The sequence below is a fragment of the Budorcas taxicolor genome, chromosome 21, assembly GCF_023091745.1.
Source record: "Budorcas taxicolor isolate Tak-1 chromosome 21, Takin1.1, whole genome shotgun sequence".
NCBI lineage: Eukaryota > Metazoa > Chordata > Mammalia > Artiodactyla > Bovidae > Budorcas > Budorcas taxicolor.
Genome location: NC_068930.1, coordinates 19512548 through 19533284, shown reverse-complemented (window position 1 = coordinate 19533284; position 20737 = coordinate 19512548). Strand labels below are relative to the sequence as shown.

The window sequence follows — 20737 nt, the reverse complement described above, 5'->3', positions numbered from 1 at the left end:
GTGTCTGTCGATTGATTAAACGACAACACTGATTTATGACTTGCTCACTGCATCTTTGATCTATCACGTGTAAGTCAATACTTCCCATTTGACATGTTTTAAATGGGAGCTCTTTATAAGATGTTGTGAATATGACATTCTAATTCTCAACACTTTCTTTCTTCCCCTTCCCCTCTCCCTGTCCCTTCCCTTTCACTTCCTACACTACCCTCCATTTTATCTCTAAAAATAAAGCTTCATCAGCTACTCCCTTAAAATTCCCATAAAAGACTTCATTTGACCTCAGCAGGTTACCCTGCTAATGGTTACCAGCACAGGGACTATAAATGTCTGGCGAAAAACCCTACTCTACTCTTTAAAAGCCACAAGCTCTCCCAACACATCCATCCTATTTCTGATCACTTTTTTTTCCCCTCTCTTGCCAACTCATGTCATTTTAAATTTTCAGTGAGCTTCCACTTTTTTACTCTCTAAAATGTCCATCAGAAACTCTCTTGGGATGCCAATACTCCTGGCTACCTACAGGCAATCCAGAACATGAACCAAATACTTTAACAAGCATTGCAAACAACACATTAATAATCATTGCAATTATTGAGGAAGCTTGAGATGGATGATTAAACAGGTCTTTTGTTGGCTTTGCAATGGCAATAATATTGTATTTCTTTCTTTTAGCATTATTTTAATACTATAATTGGGATGATTACCCAACAGAATTCCTGGCAAGCATCTGGAAGACATCAGTTTGAAAGAACTCAATAAATACTAATTCTCTCATTATAAGAGAATAATAAAATTTTTAAGGTTCATGTTGAAAAACACTCAACATACATGTACCCTGCTTTAAAAATGTCTATAATTGTTAAACATAATCCATATTACAAGAGATTTACCAGTTATGAATTCCACATAGAAATATATTTTTCACCCATCAGCATAACCCCCAAGTAAAATACAGCTAATTCCACCTTTGGGGTATCATCCACATTTAATTTATCACTGATCTGTTGGAAGAAAACTGTTTCTCCTTAGGGCTTGTCCAAAAGTAAAAATGACTAGTGTGCATTACAGAATGAATTCATTCTGTCCATGATGGGAGAAAGAGCTTTTTAAAAGAAGTCACAGAGTCAATTACTCTCTTAAACCTGAAGAGGACAAAGCCCATGCATTATTGGAAATGTAAAACCTAAAATCGAGTATATATGTTTTTCACTTCAAGTAACAAATTGTCTTTCTTACTCTGTTCTACTCATTTAAAAGGAATGAAAAGCTATCCCTTTTCCTATCTCTTCTTCTCAATAACTCTCCTCAAACTTCCCTAATGCGAAGAGATTCAGTCGGTAGGCTAAGTAACAAGCCAATAAACATCAGTGAATAAGATCTTTCTCTTTTTCTCACAGAGATCAGTTGATGAAAGATGAGACCATCTTCCAAGATCTTTTCTTGAGTTTTTGTCCCCCATCAATATGAAATTATCCCCAACTTGACCTCAATGGCTCCTAAACTATTAACAATTGTTGACTGTAAACTTAAGACTTTGTGCTTCGGTATGACAAAAGTATTAAGTGTTCCCGGAGACAAAAGCTATGACATACAGCAGCTACTACAATGGCAGCCCACTTTTATAGGTGCACATAGTCATCAAGTTGCGTGATTATACAATATCCAATGGTTGAGTTCAAGTCATCAACCCACAATTTTTGTCTGTAACGCAGAGTGCTATGGATGTGCTTCAGCTGAGAACAGTGTTGTTTCCCAAACATGATCCCATTCTTATTCCAAGAAGCTTTGATGGGTCTTTGCTAAGTGCATACAAGCTGATTCAGATCTAAAATTCAAATTAAGAAGCCAGATGCAGCCAAGGTCAGGTGAAGGACTCTCAGAGTCTCCATCAGATAGGAATAAACCTCAAAGGCCAATAATCGATAGTTCTCTGGCCACCACCTAAATGTGGGACTTCTAGGCTTCGGTTTTTGCGTTTATGAATGATAGATGTGAGCTACACAATTTCCCAAACCCTTTTGAATTCTAAAGTTTTATACTAGCTGTCACTGAGCTTCTCCACAGGGCCAAAGATAATCTTTTTTTTCCTTAATTGGACTATAATTGCTTTACTATTTTGTGTTATTTTCTGTTGTTTAACAATGTGAATCAATCAGCTCTCTCTCTGTCTCTCTCTCTCTATATATATATATATATATACACACACATACACATATGAGGAGGGTGAAAAGTTGGCTTAAAGCTCAACATTCAGAAAACTAAGTTCATGGCATCCAGTCCCATCACTTCATGGCAAATAGATGGGGAAGCAGTGGAAACAGTGGCTGACTTTATTTTTCTGGGCTCCAAAATCACTGCAGATGGTAACTGCAGACATGAAATTAAAAGAGGCTTACTTTGTCAACAAAGATCCATCTAGTCAAGGCTATGGTTTTTCCTGTGGTCATGTAAGGATGTGAGAGTTGGACTATAAAGAAAGCTGAGTGCTGAAGAATTGATGCTTTTGAACTGTGATGTTGGAGAAGACTCTTGAGAGTCCCTTGGACTGCAAGTCCAACCAGTCCATCCTAAAGGAAATCAGTCCTGGGTGTTCATTGGAGGACTGATGTTGAAGCTGAAACTCCAATATTTTGGCCATCTTATGCGAAGAGCTGACTCATTTGAAAAGACCCTGATGCTGGAAAAGATTCAAGGTGGGAGAAGAAGGGGACGACAGAGGATAAGACGGTTGGATGACATCACCGACTCAATGGACATGAGTTTGGGTGAACTCTGGGAGTTGGTGATGGACAGGGAGGCCTGGCGTGCTGCAGTCCATGGGGTCACAAAGAGTTGGACTCGGCTGAGCAACTGAACTGAACTGAACTGAACACATATATGTGTATACACACACACACACACACACACACACACACCCTCCCTCCTGAGCCTCCCTCCCCCTCCATCATCCCACCCCTCTAGGTCATCGCAGAGCACCAAGCTGAGCTCTCTGTGCTGTACAGCAGCTTCTCATGAGCTACCCATTTTATACATGGTGGTGCGTATATATCAATACCACTCTCTCAAACCATCCCACCCGCTCCTTCCCCCTGAGTTCACAAGTCTGTTCTCTAAGTCCGTAGGACAAAGATATCCTAACAAGTGAAAAGAACAGTGACCTGGACCCATGGACAATTACTCTGACAGAAAAATCAAACCTGTCTTTAAAAAGGAACTCCTTTCTCCAGTAGACTTTTCAACATGCAGGGTTTCATAGACGAGACAGTAAGAACAGCTGTCGAAGGAGATCATGGATCTTGCCTGCTCTGAGGCCCTCAAGGCAACAAGCATGTTTTAAAACAAACATGCCTTGTTACAGCAAAGCTGGTGATGCACATTTCTTGGATTAAATTCTTGAGATCTCTAAGTATGATCCACAAATAATACTAATTGTCTATCTTTTACAATCTGGGAAACAGTAAAAAAAAAAAAAAATATCTCTTTAGGCAAGCCAGCATATGGAGAGAAGGGCAGATGTACTTTTATGAAGCAGTTAGCTGAGTGGTTTAAGGTATGCCTTCTCAGTGGAGAAAAAACATTGCATTTACGCTTGAATATTTCTTTGGAGGGAAAGGTGTTCTCAGTTATCATCTTTTCCAAATCCTTATCACAGGCTTGCAATGAAAATGCTTATCCTTCAGGCTAAGTGATATATATTTGCATATACACATATTATTATAAATATGCTAATAACATTTTGCATTAACACAGAGGATGGAAGTACTTTATTAGATACTTTAGCTCATGACTCCACAGGACATCCATGAAATAGCTCGGAGAGAGGGATGGTTTGCCAGCTTTTTCAAATGGCAAGAAATGGCCTGATAAGATACCTGAATGATGACTTCAAGTTTGGACTGGTTGACACTACACTCCTCTTGGAGAAAGATCATGACCCTTATTTGCAGTGATTCAATGTTTTATTCTTCTACCCTTCTTGTCCACCCTGGATCCTTCTAGTCCATGGCCGAGGAAACCACTGGAAATGGGAAAGTGTCTGGAAGGTGACCTCAGGGCATTTTTCCAAGCTTCACCCCCTCAATCTCTGCTTCCCTCCTCTCAATGCATCCATGTCCTTTAAACTGGCATCTCAGCTGACCTGCATGGTGTTACCCCATTTCAGCTTAATAATCTCACTCCAATCTCATTCTTCTTGTTTAACTTGAGGGCTTTTTGTTATTTTTTTAGGGTAAACTAATAGATATTTATTAAATCATGATTCTAACCTTCCTATATTTACTTAGTGTGCTTGCATTTCTAAAATAAAAGGAAATAACCTTTCAGAATTGCAATGAAATCTTAGTTAATTTTATTTAGACTGGGAGTACTTTTTAAAGTTATATTTGTGGACTTTTTACTTCTGGTAACCATGAAACAAAAGTAGAATATCAGTTTTGCTGCCTCAAAATATGACAAGACGAAAAAAATCACAGGAGGATATACAACACCCATGATCGAATTTGTTTAGCTGAGAAAACTTTCAAACTTTTTCTTTGCTTTGGTTTTGGCCTTGGTAAAATATGAATTTTAATCTTCAGCCATTTGTCCTTCTGCAACAACATATATTAAGGGCTATTTAAAGATAAAGCCCCTAAAAAGTGTCCCCTGCCCCTCACATCCACACTCACCCTGCAGATGAAGAGCACAGTATGCCACTGGGGTCATTAGAATGCCGCTGGTCATGACCTCAGCCCTGTGCTCTGTCCAAGGAAGGAAACGGGACAGAGAGAAAGCCCCCAAGTCAGAAACAACCAACCCTGGCTTCCTCGGACGCCTGAAGTTCCCCAGCAGGATGTCAGGGTTTCCTGAAGGTTTCCAGGAAAGCCTCAAAGAGCCCCTTCAGTCCAACGCGGGTAGGGCTGACGGAGGAACTTACCATGAGGGCACTGTAGGTGTAGGGATAGTGGTAAGCCAGATAGCAGGCATCTTCGGCATGCGGGAAGGTGACGGCAAAGGTCAGCGTGTAATAGCACTTCCCAGAAGCTGCCCCCGTCCCGGCTGTTCTCTGGCGATAATGATTTCTAGAAGAGAAGGGAGAGAGAGGCGAGTGAGTGAAATGCGGGAAGAATTGTCATTTAGATGCCATAGACCCAAAATCACTGGAGCCATGAAATTCAAAGACACTCGCTTCTTGGAAGAAAAGCTATGACAAACCTAGACAGTATATCAAAAAGCAGGGACCTAACTTTGCCGACAAAGGTCCATCTAGTCAAAGCTATGGTTTTTCCAGCAGTCATGTACAGATGTGAGAGTGGGACCATAATGAAGGCTGAGTGCTGAAGAAATGATGCTTTCAAATTGTGGTGCTAGACAAGACTCTTGAGAGTCCCTTGGACAGCGAGGAGATCAAACCAGTCAATCCTATTTCCAATTTCCCAAAGGAAATCAACCCTGAATATCTACTGGAAGGACTGACGCTGAAGCTGAAGCTCCAATCCTTTGACCCCCTGATGCAAAAAGCCAACTCATTAGAAAAGACTCTGATGCTGGAAAAGACTGAAGGGAAAAGTAGCAGGTGGGAGAGGATGAGATGGTTTAGATGATAGCATCACTGACTCAATGGACGTGAGTCTGAGCAAACTCCGAGAGATAGTGAAACACGGGAAAGCCTGATGTGCTGCTGTTCATGGGTTCGCAAAGAGTCGGACGTGAGTTAGTGACTGAACAACAATGAAGATCAAAAGCTAGTGAGTGCCGTGGACCCAGATCTGCCTGCAAAGCCTCTGTTCTTTCCACAACAGCACTTTCTTCCCAAAGGCATACATTTGTTACCCCCAACATGGTTCAGCTTCCTACAGCTTGAGAATGTATGCTTTCCTTTGTCAAAGATGAAGACCCAATTTTGATACTTCAGAGAACAGTATCAAAGTAAATTGCCCCCAGAAGTACATTCCCAGCAATATTTTCCCCACACGCTGCCAGTTACATTCCCCTTTTGCCTCTTGATGCTGAGACAGGCTGGCAGGCTTTCCTGAGAAATGCTATCATCAAGGCTGTATTACAATGCAAAATACACCCAGACACAGAAAGATGTAATTCCACATTTGAACATTAACAACATTGGCTTTCTTGTCCATTATGTTTTGGGGTTTCACTGGGGAGAAGGGTGGGGAGAGGGAAGAAATAGCAGATAATTATTCTGTGTGTTCTTGCAAGTATAAAAAATACAGACTATTCTCTTCTGCCATTTTATCACTTTCATGACACCTCCGCCAAAAGAATCAAGCAATCGAGAAAGGAAAAAATAGAAAATCTACTCTCCTGTTTCTAGTGGTTTGGTGGTTTTTCAACACAGGAAGTCCTCTACAGACAGACAAGTTCTGTTCTGAGCATGTTCGTAAGTCCAGTTTGTTGTTAAGTCCAACAAAGCTGGTCTAGGTATCCAACTAACACAATTGGGTATATAGGACTATACTGTAAAAGGTCTATAATTCTTTTCACACAAATAATACATTACAAACACAAAAAAATAAAGAAAACATTTTTCATCTTATAATACAGGACTTATAAAAGTACAGTACAATGGTACAGTACAACAGCTGGCATGCAGGGGCTGGCATCGAGTGAACAGGCAAGAAGAGTACTGATGGAGGTGGGAGACAGTAGAGCTGAAGGGTCGTCAGCAACAGGAGACGGAGGCTAAGCTGCAATTTCACTTACACCTGATATGCCATCACTCACACGGATGGCACAGGTTCTGGTTCCTGGCTGGATTCAATTCTATCTCCCTCTTGAAAAAGCGATTCAGTGATACATGTTCACATCTCTGAGAGTTCAAAACTTGAAGGTTCATATATAGGAGGCTTACTGGACTCATACAACTAAGAAGGGGAAAAAGACATTCACAGTTCCATGGACTATGACCTGCATTTCTCTTGCCTCAGCTTCTGCCAACATGGCGCTCTGGGTCCCTGATCATTCTAGGGAAAGAAAGAAGTTCCCAATGATGTAAGTGTCAAATGATGATGCCGCCCAGCTTCTCAGCTGCCTATTAATAGGAGCCATAGCCTTTGTGACTACAGGATTAGAAACTTCAAAAAGGCATCTTCATCCATGGTGTTCTCTGGTCCTTGCTACCTAACTGGTCTACTCTCTCCAGATTTCCCTAAAGCTCTCTAGTTTCTGCAGGGCTAAGGTTCTGATTATTAGCAAGTATGTCAAGAAGCAGATGGTAACTCGGAAAGCATGCAGACCACATATGGTCTACCTCTTGTTCCCTCTGACTTCACTCGTAAAGGCTCTACTGCAAACACGCATTCAGTTTGCACTAGCAATTATACCTCTCTTTGAAGTGAAATGAGCCAGTCGTCATTTTGGTCAAATGGTCAACATTTTGACAACTAATCAAAATGTGGAAGAGAATTTTACATGCACGAGTGTGAAGGTAAAGGTACTCATGAAGGTAAAGGCATTACCAAAAGAGGGGTCTAGCTACTCGCCATTCAGAAGCCATTAAAGAGGCCAAGTTGGTGGAAAAGAAAGTTTGCTTTATTTAGATGCTTAGAAGCCAACAACTAGGGGGAGGGTGGACTCCTGTCCAAAGGCCGATGCCCCCTCACTCCTGACAATCAAGGGGCGAGGGCTTTTCTAGACAAAGGGAGGGGGCTTCGCGCAGATACAACACACACACAACCCAGCTGACAGTCATCTTGAAACTGGTCATCAGCGGTCAGACTGGCATCATCTTGATGGTTTTAGGTACAGCTAATCCTCAGTTCCAGGGTCAGCTTGCTTCCATGCCTTTGAGGCCAGTTCTTGGAATCGTGGTGGCTTACTTCATGGCCACAGTTGGATCATCGTGTAGCTAACTTATTTCACCTGGTGGGAGTTTCAGTCTCTATGAGACAACTCACAGGATGTGGCTCAGAATATTATCTACAGCCCTTAAGCAGGAACTAAGTGTCACTGACTATGCTTAAGGACTACCTTATCGTTGTTATTTGGTCTCCTTTGTCTGTTTTCCTTCATTTCTACATGATCTCACTTCTCTAATTAAATTTGTTCTTTGGCTAAAGTTTTTCTACAGGCAAAATGCAGGCTAAGAACATGGGGTACAAGGACCATAGGGTCCTGCTCTCTTTCAAAGGCAGGTAAAAATACACAACTAGTGCACTGGGCCTCCCTCATAGCTCAGTCAGTAAATCATCTGTCTGCAATGCAAGGGACCTGGGTTTGACGCCTGGATCGGGAAGATTCCCCTGGAAAAGGAAATGGCAAGTTACTCCGGTATTCTTGCCTGGAGAATCCCATGGACAAAGGAGCCTAGCAGGCTCCTTTGGGGTCGCAAGAGTCAGACACGACTCAGCAACTAAAACCAAACCAGTGCCTTGTCATCCCCAAGTTTTTCACCTACACGGAGTAGAACCAGAGCCTGCATCTTTACTCAAGGTTAATAAGGTGCCCCCAGGGTGAGTGGGGGCGGTCTCATCCCACATGAGTCTTGTTTCTTTTTAGGGTTCCTACTGCATAATTAGGGCTAACCAGGCGGCTCAGTGGCAAAGCAACTGCCTGCTGATGCAGGAGATGTAAGTTCGATCCCTGGAGGAGGGCGTGGCAACCCACTCTCGTATCCTTGCCTGGAGAATCCCATGGACAGAGCAGCCTGGTGGGCTACACAGTCCATAGAGTCACAAAGAGTCGGACATGACTGAAGGGACTAAGCATGCATTCGGGCATACAACAAGCACAGTAAACAGGATTCAACCCCAAATGAGCCTGAATGGGATTGTGGGCTAACTCCAAAACCAAGTTTTTGTGGGTTTTTTTTTTTTTTTCATTCTATCCTCTGTCTCATAAGAATGGATAAAAAGACAAGTCATCTTTTGGTTTAATACAGCAAGAATTTGAAGTTTTGGCTTTCATAAATCAGGGCTACCTATAAACTTAAAGTCTAAAATAACTGAATGATAAATAATTCAGAGGAGAGCTAGTGAATGTTATTTATTCACTATCATTCTTTATGTCATCAGTATTTGATGCCACCAAGATGCTTCTATTAATTATTAATCATTGCTAACATTCACGGAACATCTAGTATGCACCAGACACTGTTTTAAGAGTTCCATGGACTTTATCTTATTTCATTTCTTCTTCAGCACAGACCTATCAAGTGGATACCATTAACATCCCCCTTTACTGATGAGGAATCTGAAGTTGAGAGAGGCTGGAATAATTTGCCCCAAGATCACATCATTAATGGGTGGTAGAACTTTGACTCCCAGAACTTTCTCTCCTTGATCTGTTCTTCTAGTGGGAAAAGAAGCCTGGGGAAACTCAAGTGTGCTCTCGAATTAGACCCTAGATGTGTTGTGCATGCATGCTAAGTTGCTTCAGTTCAGTTCAGTCACTCAGTCATGTCCAGCTCTTTGTGACCCCATGAATCGCAGCATGCCAGGCCCCTCCCTGTCCATCCCAGAGTTCACCCAAACTCATGTCCATTGAGTCAGTGATGCCATACAGCCATCTCATCCTCTGTCGTCCCCTTCTCCTCCTGCCCCCAATCCCTCCCAGCACCAGAGTCTTTTCCAATGAGTCAACTCTTCGCATGAGGTGGCCAAAGTACTGGAGTTTCGGCTTCAGCATCAGTCCTTCCAGTGAATACCCAGGGCTGATCTCCTTTAGATTGGACTGGTTGGATCTCCTTGCAGCCCAAGGGACTCTCAAAAGTCTTCTCCAACTCCACAGTTCAAAAGCATCAATTCTTCGGTGCTCAGCTTTCTTCACAGTCCAACTCTCACATCCATGCATGACCACTGGAAAAACCATAGCCTTGACTAGACGGATCTTTGTTGGCAAAGTAATGTCTCTGCTTTTGAATATGTTATCCAGGTTGGTCATAACTTTCCTTCCAAGGAGTAAGTGTCTTTTAATTTCATGGCTGCAATCACCATCTGCAGTCATGTCCAACTCTGTGCGACCCTATGGACTGTAGCCCGCCAGGCTTCTCTGTCCAAGGGATTCTTCAGGCAAGAATATTGGAGTGAGTTGCCATGCTCTCCTCCAGGGGATCTTCCCAACCCAGGGATCACACCTGCATCTCTTATGTCTCCTGCACTGGCAGGCGAGTTCTTTACCACTAGTGTCATCTGGGGAAGTGAAAGTCACTCAGTCGTGTCTGACTGTTTGCGACTCCATGGACTATACAGTCCATGGCATTGTCCAGGCCAGAATACTGGAGTGGGTTCCCTTTTCCTTCTCCAGGGGATCTTTCCAGTCCAGGGATCGAACCCAGGTCTCCTGCATTGCAGGCAGATTCTTTACCAGCTGAGCCACCAGGGAAAGCTAAAAATAATGAAGTAGGTAGCCTATCCCTTCTCCAGTGGATCTTCCTGACCCAGGAATCAAACTGGAGTCTCCTGCAGTGCAGGAGGTTTCTTTACCAACTGCGTTTTCATCTGAGAAGCCCCCTGGATATGTCATCTTGGGTCAAGGATAATATGGAAAGATCAGTTATTCCACAGTTAAAAGGCTCCCCTCTGCTCTTTCATTCCCTGAACCATTTATCTTTGGAAGGATCTGTACTTTTATAATCCTAAAGCCTTCAATGAAGCAAGGAGCAAAGTACACAAATGCATAGTTATGAACTCCATCTATTTCTATTTGTACTTTAAAACAGGCCGGGAAGTCATATTTTTTATTTCATTTTGGGGAAGGCTTTTTTTTTTTCCTGTGCGTGTGCATGAAAGAAGTAAATGCCAAGACAGAAAGGGAATTAGATAATTTCATAATGACGATGGCTCTGTTTAACATGGGTGTATCATTTCACTTAACAGGATCTAACAAGGCAGAGCTGCCAAGTCACCAGGCTGCCGTGTGTCTGTGGCATTTCTAATATTCTGGAGAGCACCAAATTTCTCTCCTGAGATCCCCGGCAAGAATGCGCAACGGCAGAGCTCTTGTATGACATTCATCTTCATGAGTGAGCTGTTCCGTCCCCTCTCACGAGCAGAGATAAATGTCAGAAGAGATCAGCCGTGGTGTATTACATGGCCACTCTGAATGGGCAGCTCCTCTCCCTCTGCCCTTCAGCAAAAAAAAAAAAAATTTGCTTCAGACCAGAGCTGAGAGAGAATTCAAAAAGGTGTTCAGCCGTGTACGTTCGAGAAGAAGCAGACCTCAGGGAAGTAAATAAAGCAGAAACTAAAACTGCCCTGGCCTACTTTTATGAGATGTGTGGAAAAACAAGCCTGCCCATTTCTTTCTTCCCTCAGAGGATCCCTTTTGGTTTTCTGGCTTAGTGGTCTGTAAGGTGGGTGGGCAAGGGGGTGGGTGGAGGTACTCCAGGGAAGGGGCAAGAAGATCAAATCAACTGAACATGGGGAGAAGATGTGAGACTTCCCCTTTAAATATATCACGGTCTTAGAAGAAAGAAACAATGTTGCCTAAGGTTTAATATAAGGGTTGACACTGCTGCTGGTATGCTGTGCAAATCAACCTGCTGTGATGAATAATTGTGAAACGAGCTAGATTTCAGAGTTGGGAAAACCACTAACTGAAACTATCCACCCTGACTAGGCACCACAGCAACCACTTGCATGAGTTATTTTACAACAGGAGGTCCTGGTAAGGAATAATGGAATTAACAATCCACCATCAACCAGAAGAATTCAGGAAAGGTCAAAAAGAGACACCGCATGTCCAGTCAACCTCCCAGAATCCTTCTCGCTGGACTCCATATTGGTTGAGCAATGCACACACCACCAGGAAGGAACCCAAGTCAGAATGATTGGCCAGAGACAACCCAGAAACTAATCCCATCACCGTAAAAACTGAGACGGCGAACCATGTGTCAGAGCAGTCCTCCTGGGTTCCCTTACCCTGCTCTCCACCTGGGCCCCACCTTAACAATAAACTCTCCTGATTTGTCAATGTCTCCTTGGGCAATTCACTTCCCAGTGTTAGACAAGAACCCACTCTCGGGTCCTGGAAGGGGTCCCCCTTCCTCCAACAATAGAGTAACAGTGTTATCCATTCTTCTCTGTTGCTTCCCAGGGCTGGAATATGAGAAATATATTACATTGCATATTGATGGTTTTCATATGTCAGATAGTTAAGTATGGATTGCTACACAGGAGCCTTCCCGAGGGAGGGATGGGAATAGCTCACCATCTCTAATGGCACCCCACTCCAGTATTCTTGCCTGGAGAATTCCATGGACAGAGGAGCCTGGTGGGCTACCGTCCACGGGGTTGCAAAGAGTCGGACACAACTGAGTGACTTCACTTTCACTTTCTGGCAAGGTACTTAAATTTGCAGAAGACTTCTCAAGTGGATTTACAGATTATATTATCTAAATTAAACCCTACAATACAGACAATTCATTTTTTTCTAAATTCAGCTTGGAATTCAGAGATTGATAATAATATTACATTTTAAGCACGAATGACAAAGAAAATGGAAGAACTGACATGATCTACCTCCTACCCTTAATGCTAGCTCTCAAGAATTCTTATTTGCGTAAAAATTCACTAACTAGATCTGGGGAGTTAACCACAATTTTTCAAAATTATCCACCGGACACTTTACAACTATATATTTCATGGTCAACTTTAAGGGTACAGATGCCCCGAGTTATCAATAGTATAAAAATATAATAATTTTACATTTAAAATTTCAAGATTTAAATTTTAAATTATTTTTCTCATCTTTTCCCCATGATTTAAAATTCTAAACTTTTTGCATGTTTTCTAAGGGTACATAATATACTAGTACAGCAAGACTTATATAATTGAATTTTTTAAGTTTTGAACAAGTTATCAAAGTCCATCATGGACTGGGGCTTCTCTGCGGTCCAGTGGTTAAGAATCCACTTGCCAATGCAGAGGACACAGGTTCAATCCCTAATCTGGGAGGATCCCACATGCCATTGAGCAACTAAGCCCGTGTGCCACAGCTGCTGAGCCTGCATGCCTAGGGGCCGTGCTCTGCCACAAGAGAAGCCACGGCAATGAGAAGCCTGCACACCGCAACTAGAGAGGAGCCCCCAGTCACCTCTACTAGAGAAAGCCCGTGCTCAGCAGCGAAGACTCGGCCCAGCCACAAATAAATAAATAAATCATTTTTTAAAATCCATGGATTAATGTATGTTATCAAAATACTTTGGAGATCACTTTTTAAGTGATAATGCTGAGACCCAAAAAGCAGTCAGCCCATTTCCTTAATTGATCATTATCGCTATCACTTTTTAAGGGAAATGAATATCCCATTCTTTCTGAGTGCTCTCTTTTTTCCTTTCACCCTCCCATAGATATACTCAGGTACCATGGCTCCTGGTTCTTTCCACAATAAGCACCCAGCCGACCCTTTAGAACGTGGTACTAAATCTAAGAATGTAAACAGTCAAAGGACTTCTGAGTGCCTGATGACACATTGGAGACAAAGAAATAAAGAGGCAAAGTTCTCCCAAATAAATATATTAGAATAATACAGTACACTAATGCATATATATGGAATTTAGAAAGATGGTAACAATAACCCTGTATGCGAGACAGCAAAAGAGACACAGATGTATAGCACAGGCTTTTGGACTCTGTGGGAGAGGGAGAGGGTGGGATGATTTGGGAGAGGGTGGGATGATTTGGGAGAATGGCATGGAACCGTGTATAATATCATATATGAAATGAATCACCAGTCCAGGTTCAATACGTGATACTGGATGCTTGGGGCTGGTGCCCTGAGATGACCCAGAGGGATGGTACAGGGAGGGAGGAGGGAGGGGGGTTCAGGATGGGGAACACGTGTATACCTGTGGCAGATTCATGTTGATGTATGGCAAAACCAATACAGTATTGTGAAGTAATTAACCTCCAATTAAAATAAATAAATTTGTATTTTTTAAAAAAGCAGGGATGAAGAAAAAAATAATCTTCTAGAGCAGAGTGAAAAATTAACATCATATATTAATGCATATGGTGGCTCAGATGGTAAAGCATCTGCCTGCAATGCAGGAGACCCAGGTTCGATCCCTGGGTCAGGAAGATCCCCTGGAGAAGGAAATGGCAACCCACTCCAGCATTCTTGCCTGGAAAATCCCATAGTTGGAGGAGCCTGATAGGTTACAGTCCATGGGGTCACAAAGAGTCGGACATGACTAAGCGTCTTTGCTTCCACTTTTTCATGGAATGTAGAGAGAGAGTACAGATGAGCCTGTTTGTGGGCCAGGAATTAGAGAACAGACATAGGAGAACAGACCTAGGGACACAGGAGGGAAAGGGGAGGGTGAGACAAATAGCGAGATTAAGTCTGACATATACGCATTCCCATGTGTAAAACAGACAGCTAGTGGGAAGCTGCTGATTAACACAGGAAGCTCAGCTCAGTGCTCTGTGATGACCTACAGGGGTGGGATGGGGAGGGTGGAAGGGGAGTGGGAGTCTCAAAAGGGAGGAGATATATATATACGTATAGCTGATTCACTTCACTGTACAGTAGAAACAAACACAACATTGAAAAGGAATTATACTCCAGTAAAACAATTAAAAGTCAATGACTCACTGTAATAGAAAGAAGATGCAATTAATTGCAATAAAATACCATATATTTTTAAAAAGATTGTGATAAGTAAAAGAGGGAAACAAATACATTTTCTAATCTAAGGCATTTTACCTTAGGAAAAATTACTCTGATTTGTGGTTGAATAGAGATACACATATCTATCCTGTTGTTAGATCACATTATTGGAAATATGTTAACACAATGTGGCCAATCATTGTAAAACAAGCTACCTGACCGTGTAGCAATCTTATCCATTCATCTGCTTGGATTCATGATTGGAAGATGAAAAATGAATTACATTACACATGCATGGTTTTCATGTTACCCCTCTGTTGCTCTTTAATCACATAACAATTGTCTTGTTAATGAATCTAAAAGCTATTAACATTAACACAGGCATTCTTTAGGCCAAGGCTCTGCTTTGGGATGTCTGATTTCTTCTTCTCTTCTGGGCAAATGCTTAGTCCCTTAAGCTGACGCTTTATCCTCCAGCCCAAGGAACCAGCCTCTAGGGGGAGCTATTCCCTCTCCACCCCTACTCCCCAGAGGATGTTGAAAGTTAATGCTTGTCTAGTCTCCTACTAAGCTACAGATCCGAGCCTGCTGCAAGCTGGGTCTTTCATGCTTATTTAGGATTACTATTTAAGGACACTTAAAAGTTATTCCTTTCTAAAACTTTTCATATATTTATGTATTTTATTGGCTTTTTATTTTTCAGACCCCTGTGCTGGGTCTTCATTGCTGCCTGGGTTTTCTCTAGTTGCGGCAAGCAAGGGCTACTCTCTAGTTGCGATGTGCAGGCTTCTCATTGCGGTGGCTTTTCCTGTGGCAGAGTACAGGCTCTAGGGCACGTAGCCATCAGTCATTGTGGCACACAGTCTCAGTCGCCCCGTGGCATGTGGGATCTTCTTGGACAAGGGATTGAACCCGTGTTCCTTGCATTGGCAGGTGGACTCTTAACCACTGGACCACCAGCGCAGTCCTAAAAGTTATTCTTGATACACCAACATCCAAATTCATCTTTCATTATTTTCCACTGCAGCTATGGCTGCTATCACTGTAAGGTGATTTTAGTCTCAGTCTCTGTGGACCGTAAAAATATCCTAAGAGTCTGTAGCTAGGTGGGCAAGCAAGTAACTGCTATGGAAAATAAATAAAAGCGTATGATTTTGCTATTGTTCTGAAGAATATAAGGAAAATACTAGCCTACCCAGGTCCATATTCTAATACATGCAAGACTGAAGGCTGTCGACTCTTTTATTATTAATATAAACTGTTAGCCCAGCTCTTTGCTGTGTAGACTATCCTTGCTTTGTGGTGATGTTTGCCCTTATGTCTGATAGAGCAATACGGCTCTAGACCTTTCTCTCTGACAATGCTCCCGTCCTCACAGTCTCAAAACCCAAGAGGCATAAGCAGTTTTCACTCTCTTTCTTTTTGATATTTGTAACAATCCTAAACTTTCCAATGCCTGATAATATTCTCCAGGGCCCCTTGTCATCTCAGAAAGAGATACAAGTTACTTTATCCCAGAAAACAGGTAGTGGCCTATCAATTTTTACAAGAAACTAGCAACGAGCTAATAATTAATTACGTCACTTCTACCTGTCCACAATTCCTCTCTCTCTCTCTCTCTCTTTTTTTTTTTTTTTGTCTTATGAATTTCTATTTTATTTTCTATCAAAGGAAACTGCACAAATAAGCAATTCATGGGCCTGGAATGAATTTGTTTTATCAAAATACATGGATAATTCAAATGTCATTACACCTTTACAGGATAAATTGATGAAACTGGCTACTGATCAAGAGTTGAAGATGAATTCTGAAAATACTTTTGTCTTTTACTTTTTTCCAAAACGCTATCTTGCTGTGGAGGAATAGTTACTTGAGTGTGCTTGTCACAAATTCACGCTTACCTACTTTGGAAAACTGAAGTGCAGGATGGATAAGAATAAGCCAGAATATCTGAGACATTTTTGTTCACTGAGACAAATGGAAATAGGAAGGAAACTGAAGGCTGATGTGCTCGTCATAGGTTGAGCCTGTATCCAACAAAAGGTCTAAAGGTGTTGATGTGTTTAAATAAGAATAGATGACTTTTCACAGAACCAAAAGATATTTCTTGTGGTCTACTGTGGGTGTTATTTAACATGCTTATGCTTCTGAAAGACACAGCATTTGTCATTGAGAGGGTGATGAGTAAACCAGAAAAGGACAGATTGATCAGGTTTATAAGATTAAAATGGAGAAGCAGGAAGGACTTCCCTGGTGGTCCAGTGGCTAAGACTCCATGCTCCCAACGTAGGGAGCCCAGTTTCAATCCCTGGTCAGGGAACTAGATCCTGTATGCCACAACTAAGACCTGTCATGGAGAAATAAATAAATAGCAAATAAATATTTTTAAAGACAGTTTTTAGAATGGAGAAGTAAGAAGTTGAGGGAGAACGAAAGAGCAAGGGGAGCTAACAGTCTAACTTACTTGTAATAACAGATGTCGTAGCCTGTCCGTACCCAGGTGGGCCTGCCAAGAAGAGCCTCCTTCACGGAATACAGAGTCAGCTGCATCCCTGCACAAAATAAAGGCAGGATTAATCCATGAGGGGGGTAAAAAGGAAAGGAGAGTTGTGGTAGGCTGAATAACAGCCCTCTAACATACCCAGATCTTGGGCCTTCCCTAGCAGTCCAGCAGTTAAGACTCTGAACTTCCAGTCCAGGGGGTACAAGCTTGATCCTGGGCTTCCCTGGTGGCTCAGACCATAAAGAATATGCTTGCAATGCAGGACAGCAGGGTTCTATCCCTGAGTCAGAAAGATCCCCTGGAAAAGGGAATGGCAACCTACTCCAGTATTCTTGCCTGGCAATTCCATGGACAGGGGAGCCTGACAGGCTAACCACATGGGTTTGCAAAGAGTCAGACATGACTGAGCAACTAACACTTTTGGGAACTAAGATCTCTCATGTCACACTGTGTGGCCAAAAATAAATAAATAAATTAAATTAAATTAGGAATATCTGAAAAATAAAAAAGATACCCAGGTCTTAACCCTTGGGAGCTGTGTGTTAACCTTCTATGACAAAAGAGACTTTGTGGATATGATTATATTAAGTATCTTGAGAGGAGGAGATCCTGGTTGTCCCTAAATTCAATCACACATGTCTTTCCAAGAAAGAGGCTGGGAGAGGTTTGAGTTTAGAGGAGAAGAAACGTGACTGAAGCAGAGAGATTTGAAGATGCTCTGACGCTGAAGATGGAGGAAGGGGCCATGAGCCAAGGACTGTGAAGAATACAGCTCTAAAAGCTGGAAAACAAAAATAAATAATCTGCTAGACTGTCCAGAGGAAGCCTTTCTATACTTTGGCTTAAGCCCAGGGAAACTGACTTGTGGGACTTGAGACTTGTGGACTTTGGAACGGTAAAAGAATACATTTGTCTTCTTTAAAACCACAAAATATGAGACAATTTGTTACAACAGCTACAGCAAGTGAATTCAAGAATCAATGATTCCCTTTTCTCTTTCTATACCAGCAGAAGTCTATTTCATCACTGCAAAACAGACGCGATGTCCTAGGCTCGAGCCTGGAGATGTGGGAATACTTTTTCTTTGCTCAGAGCCACTCAGTGCATTAGCATACGAGCCAACAGTAACAGGCAGAACTTCCAGGTTCTAGAAACATTCAAGATAAATATGGGCTCCTAATCACTCTTTGTCCCTTGAATGTCTCCTCTAAAACGGCCACAGGTGTTAGGGAGAATTTAAACGTTCTCCACTCTTTTCTGAGAGTGTAAATGAGCGTTGTTTGCCTGTCTGTCACAAACAGAGCAACGCGTGTGCTCCTGGGGGATTCACGAGATGGAGAGAAGGAATAAGTGAGAGGGCTCACTGACTTCAAAAAGGTCAAGCTGAGACAGGGAGGCAGGTAGTCGTGACAAGTTACATGAAGTACAGTAAGTCCCCTACATATGAACGAGTTCTATTCCGAGAGTGCATTCCTAAGTCCAATTTGCTCATAAGTCCAATAAGTTAGCCTCGGTACCCAACTACCATAATCAGTTATATAGTACTGTACTGTAATGATACTTTGCACACAAATTACACATAGCAAAGACAAATCTTTTTTTTTTTTTTAATCTCATAGAACAGTACCTTGAAAAGTAAAGTAAGCACAGTACAATAGCTGGCATACAGGGGCTGGAATCAAGTGAACAGGCCAGAGGAGTTACTGATGGAGGAGGGAGAGGAGGCGGGAGAGGGTAGAGCTGAAGGATCGTCAGCAATAGGAGATGGAGGGCACGCTGCAAGGTCACTCACGCTTAGCATTGATGGCAGAGGCTCTGACTCCTTGCTAGACTCAGTTCTATCTACTCTCTTGAAAAAAAAAAAAAATGATCCAGTGATTCCTGGATTGTAATGTGCCAGCTACATCACCACTGTTTTACACTTGCTTCCACACATCATGGGCTTGAGATAAAGATACTGTACCACTGTGCTCTATACATTACTGGACAGTACACAAAAGAGCAACTATTTATAGAGGATGCATGGGGGTGACAATGTACACCACACACGTGAACTAACTTAAGTGACTCCATCTGCAAATGCACGTTTACATCTTGGAAAGTTTGCGACTTGAAGGTTCATATGCTGAGGACTTCCTTCAGTTACATTGCATGGCAATAGAAATTTGCTCTAGGTTGGCAGCTTTCTTGCCATTTAGGTTAACCAAAACCTACCACCCCAACTTCAAACCCTATGCAACCCAAGCAGAGCTTGGTCCAGCACTCAAAAGTGACATCATTCTTGGTATTGTTGCGAAAGCCTCTCTTCCCTGAGTGCACATACCGTAATTGAATTGGCTGTTGGGCTTCTCGCAGTTGATGATGTTGAAGCGGTAGGGGACAGCGGCCCTCATGCCGCTCAGCTTGAAGTAGAACCACTGCTGGTGCTGCGTGCTGTTCACATCAGCATTGACCAGTAAGTCGTACTCAAACCTGCAAAGGCAGAAGCAAAACGGGTGGGTTAAAAGCCTTCAAGAGAACTGCCAACAATGAGAAGTCCACACATCTCAGGTTCTGGATGACAGGTCTAAGACCCAGGATCTCAGCTGGCTGGTAAGCTTTGGTTTTCATCCTTGTCTCACAATTTTGGACACAGGCTCTAGAAATTTAAGGAGAGGGAAGCAGTATTAAAAGTCAGTTATACAATTAGAGTACATCTTTTTATTAAACAGTAAGAAAGCTTTAAGTAGTCATGTACGGATGTCAGACTTGGACCATAAAGAAGGCTGAGTACCAAAGAATTGATGCTTTTGAATTGTGGTGATGGAGAAAACTCTTGAGAATCCCTTGGACTGCAAGGAGATCAAACAAACCCTACAGACATGAATTTGAACAAACTCTGGGAGATAGTGGAGGACAGAGGAGCCTAGCGTGCTGTGGTCCATGGGGTCACGAAGACCCAGACATGACTTCGCAACTGAACGATGACAGTAACAGTGAAGTGTCTATCCAGGTCAAAAAACATAAGTGTGCTATATTCCAGAGAAAAATGTGATCACATCTGGCTGGATATGCCATTACTATCTGATGGCATTACATGATTTTGAGCATCAGTCTCCTCATATGAAAATTAGAAATAGTGTCTAAACTTGCAGTACTGTTTGTAAAGATTAAGTAGAATAGCATATGTAAATCCCCATCAGGGCAACAAACATGAATTAGACTAGTAATGAAAGATTTGTTTGTTTATCCCCCCCCTCTTTTTAATTGATTTAGGTTACATGTACTAAAGTATACAAATCTTAAATGTACAATTCAATGAGTTTAAACAAATTCATCTGGACACACCTGTCTGACAGTTCACTGGATCAATATGTAGAACAGTTCCTGCACCTCAGAAAGTCCTTATGTGTCTCCACCCTGTCACTATGTCTCCAAAAAATTATTTTTTGAGCTTTAGCAACAAAATTGGCAATGCAGTTTTGACTTAATATTATCATCAGGATACTTTGTATTCAAAAAAGTCTTATCCCAGCCCCTGACACACTCTTTTTCATAAAATTGAGCTTTATTCTAAGATAAAGTCACAATAGGGTTTGAAGCAGGGGGAGGACTTGAATCAGATTTTTTTTTTCTTTCAAGCACCCAGTCTTGTTAAGCAAGTAATCAAAGTCAGTATCACCAACAGTAAAACAAAATAACATT

The 20737-nt window shown here is 42.1% G+C and overlaps 1 protein-coding gene across 1 annotated transcript in view; it reads right to left on the bottom strand.

Moving 5' to 3' along the window:
* AGBL1 (AGBL carboxypeptidase 1) overlaps positions 1 to 20737 on the bottom strand; it is an 844803-nt gene that overhangs the window by 631823 nt on the left and 192243 nt on the right. Inside the window, exons 15-17 of the mRNA XM_052659506.1 lie at positions 19377 to 19525; positions 17015 to 17102; positions 4919 to 5063 (exon numbers count right to left, since the gene is read on the bottom strand). Coding sequence (XP_052515466.1) covers positions 4919 to 5063; positions 17015 to 17102; positions 19377 to 19525 — 382 coding nt within the window. The remainder of the gene's footprint in view (positions 1 to 4918; positions 5064 to 17014; positions 17103 to 19376; positions 19526 to 20737) is intronic.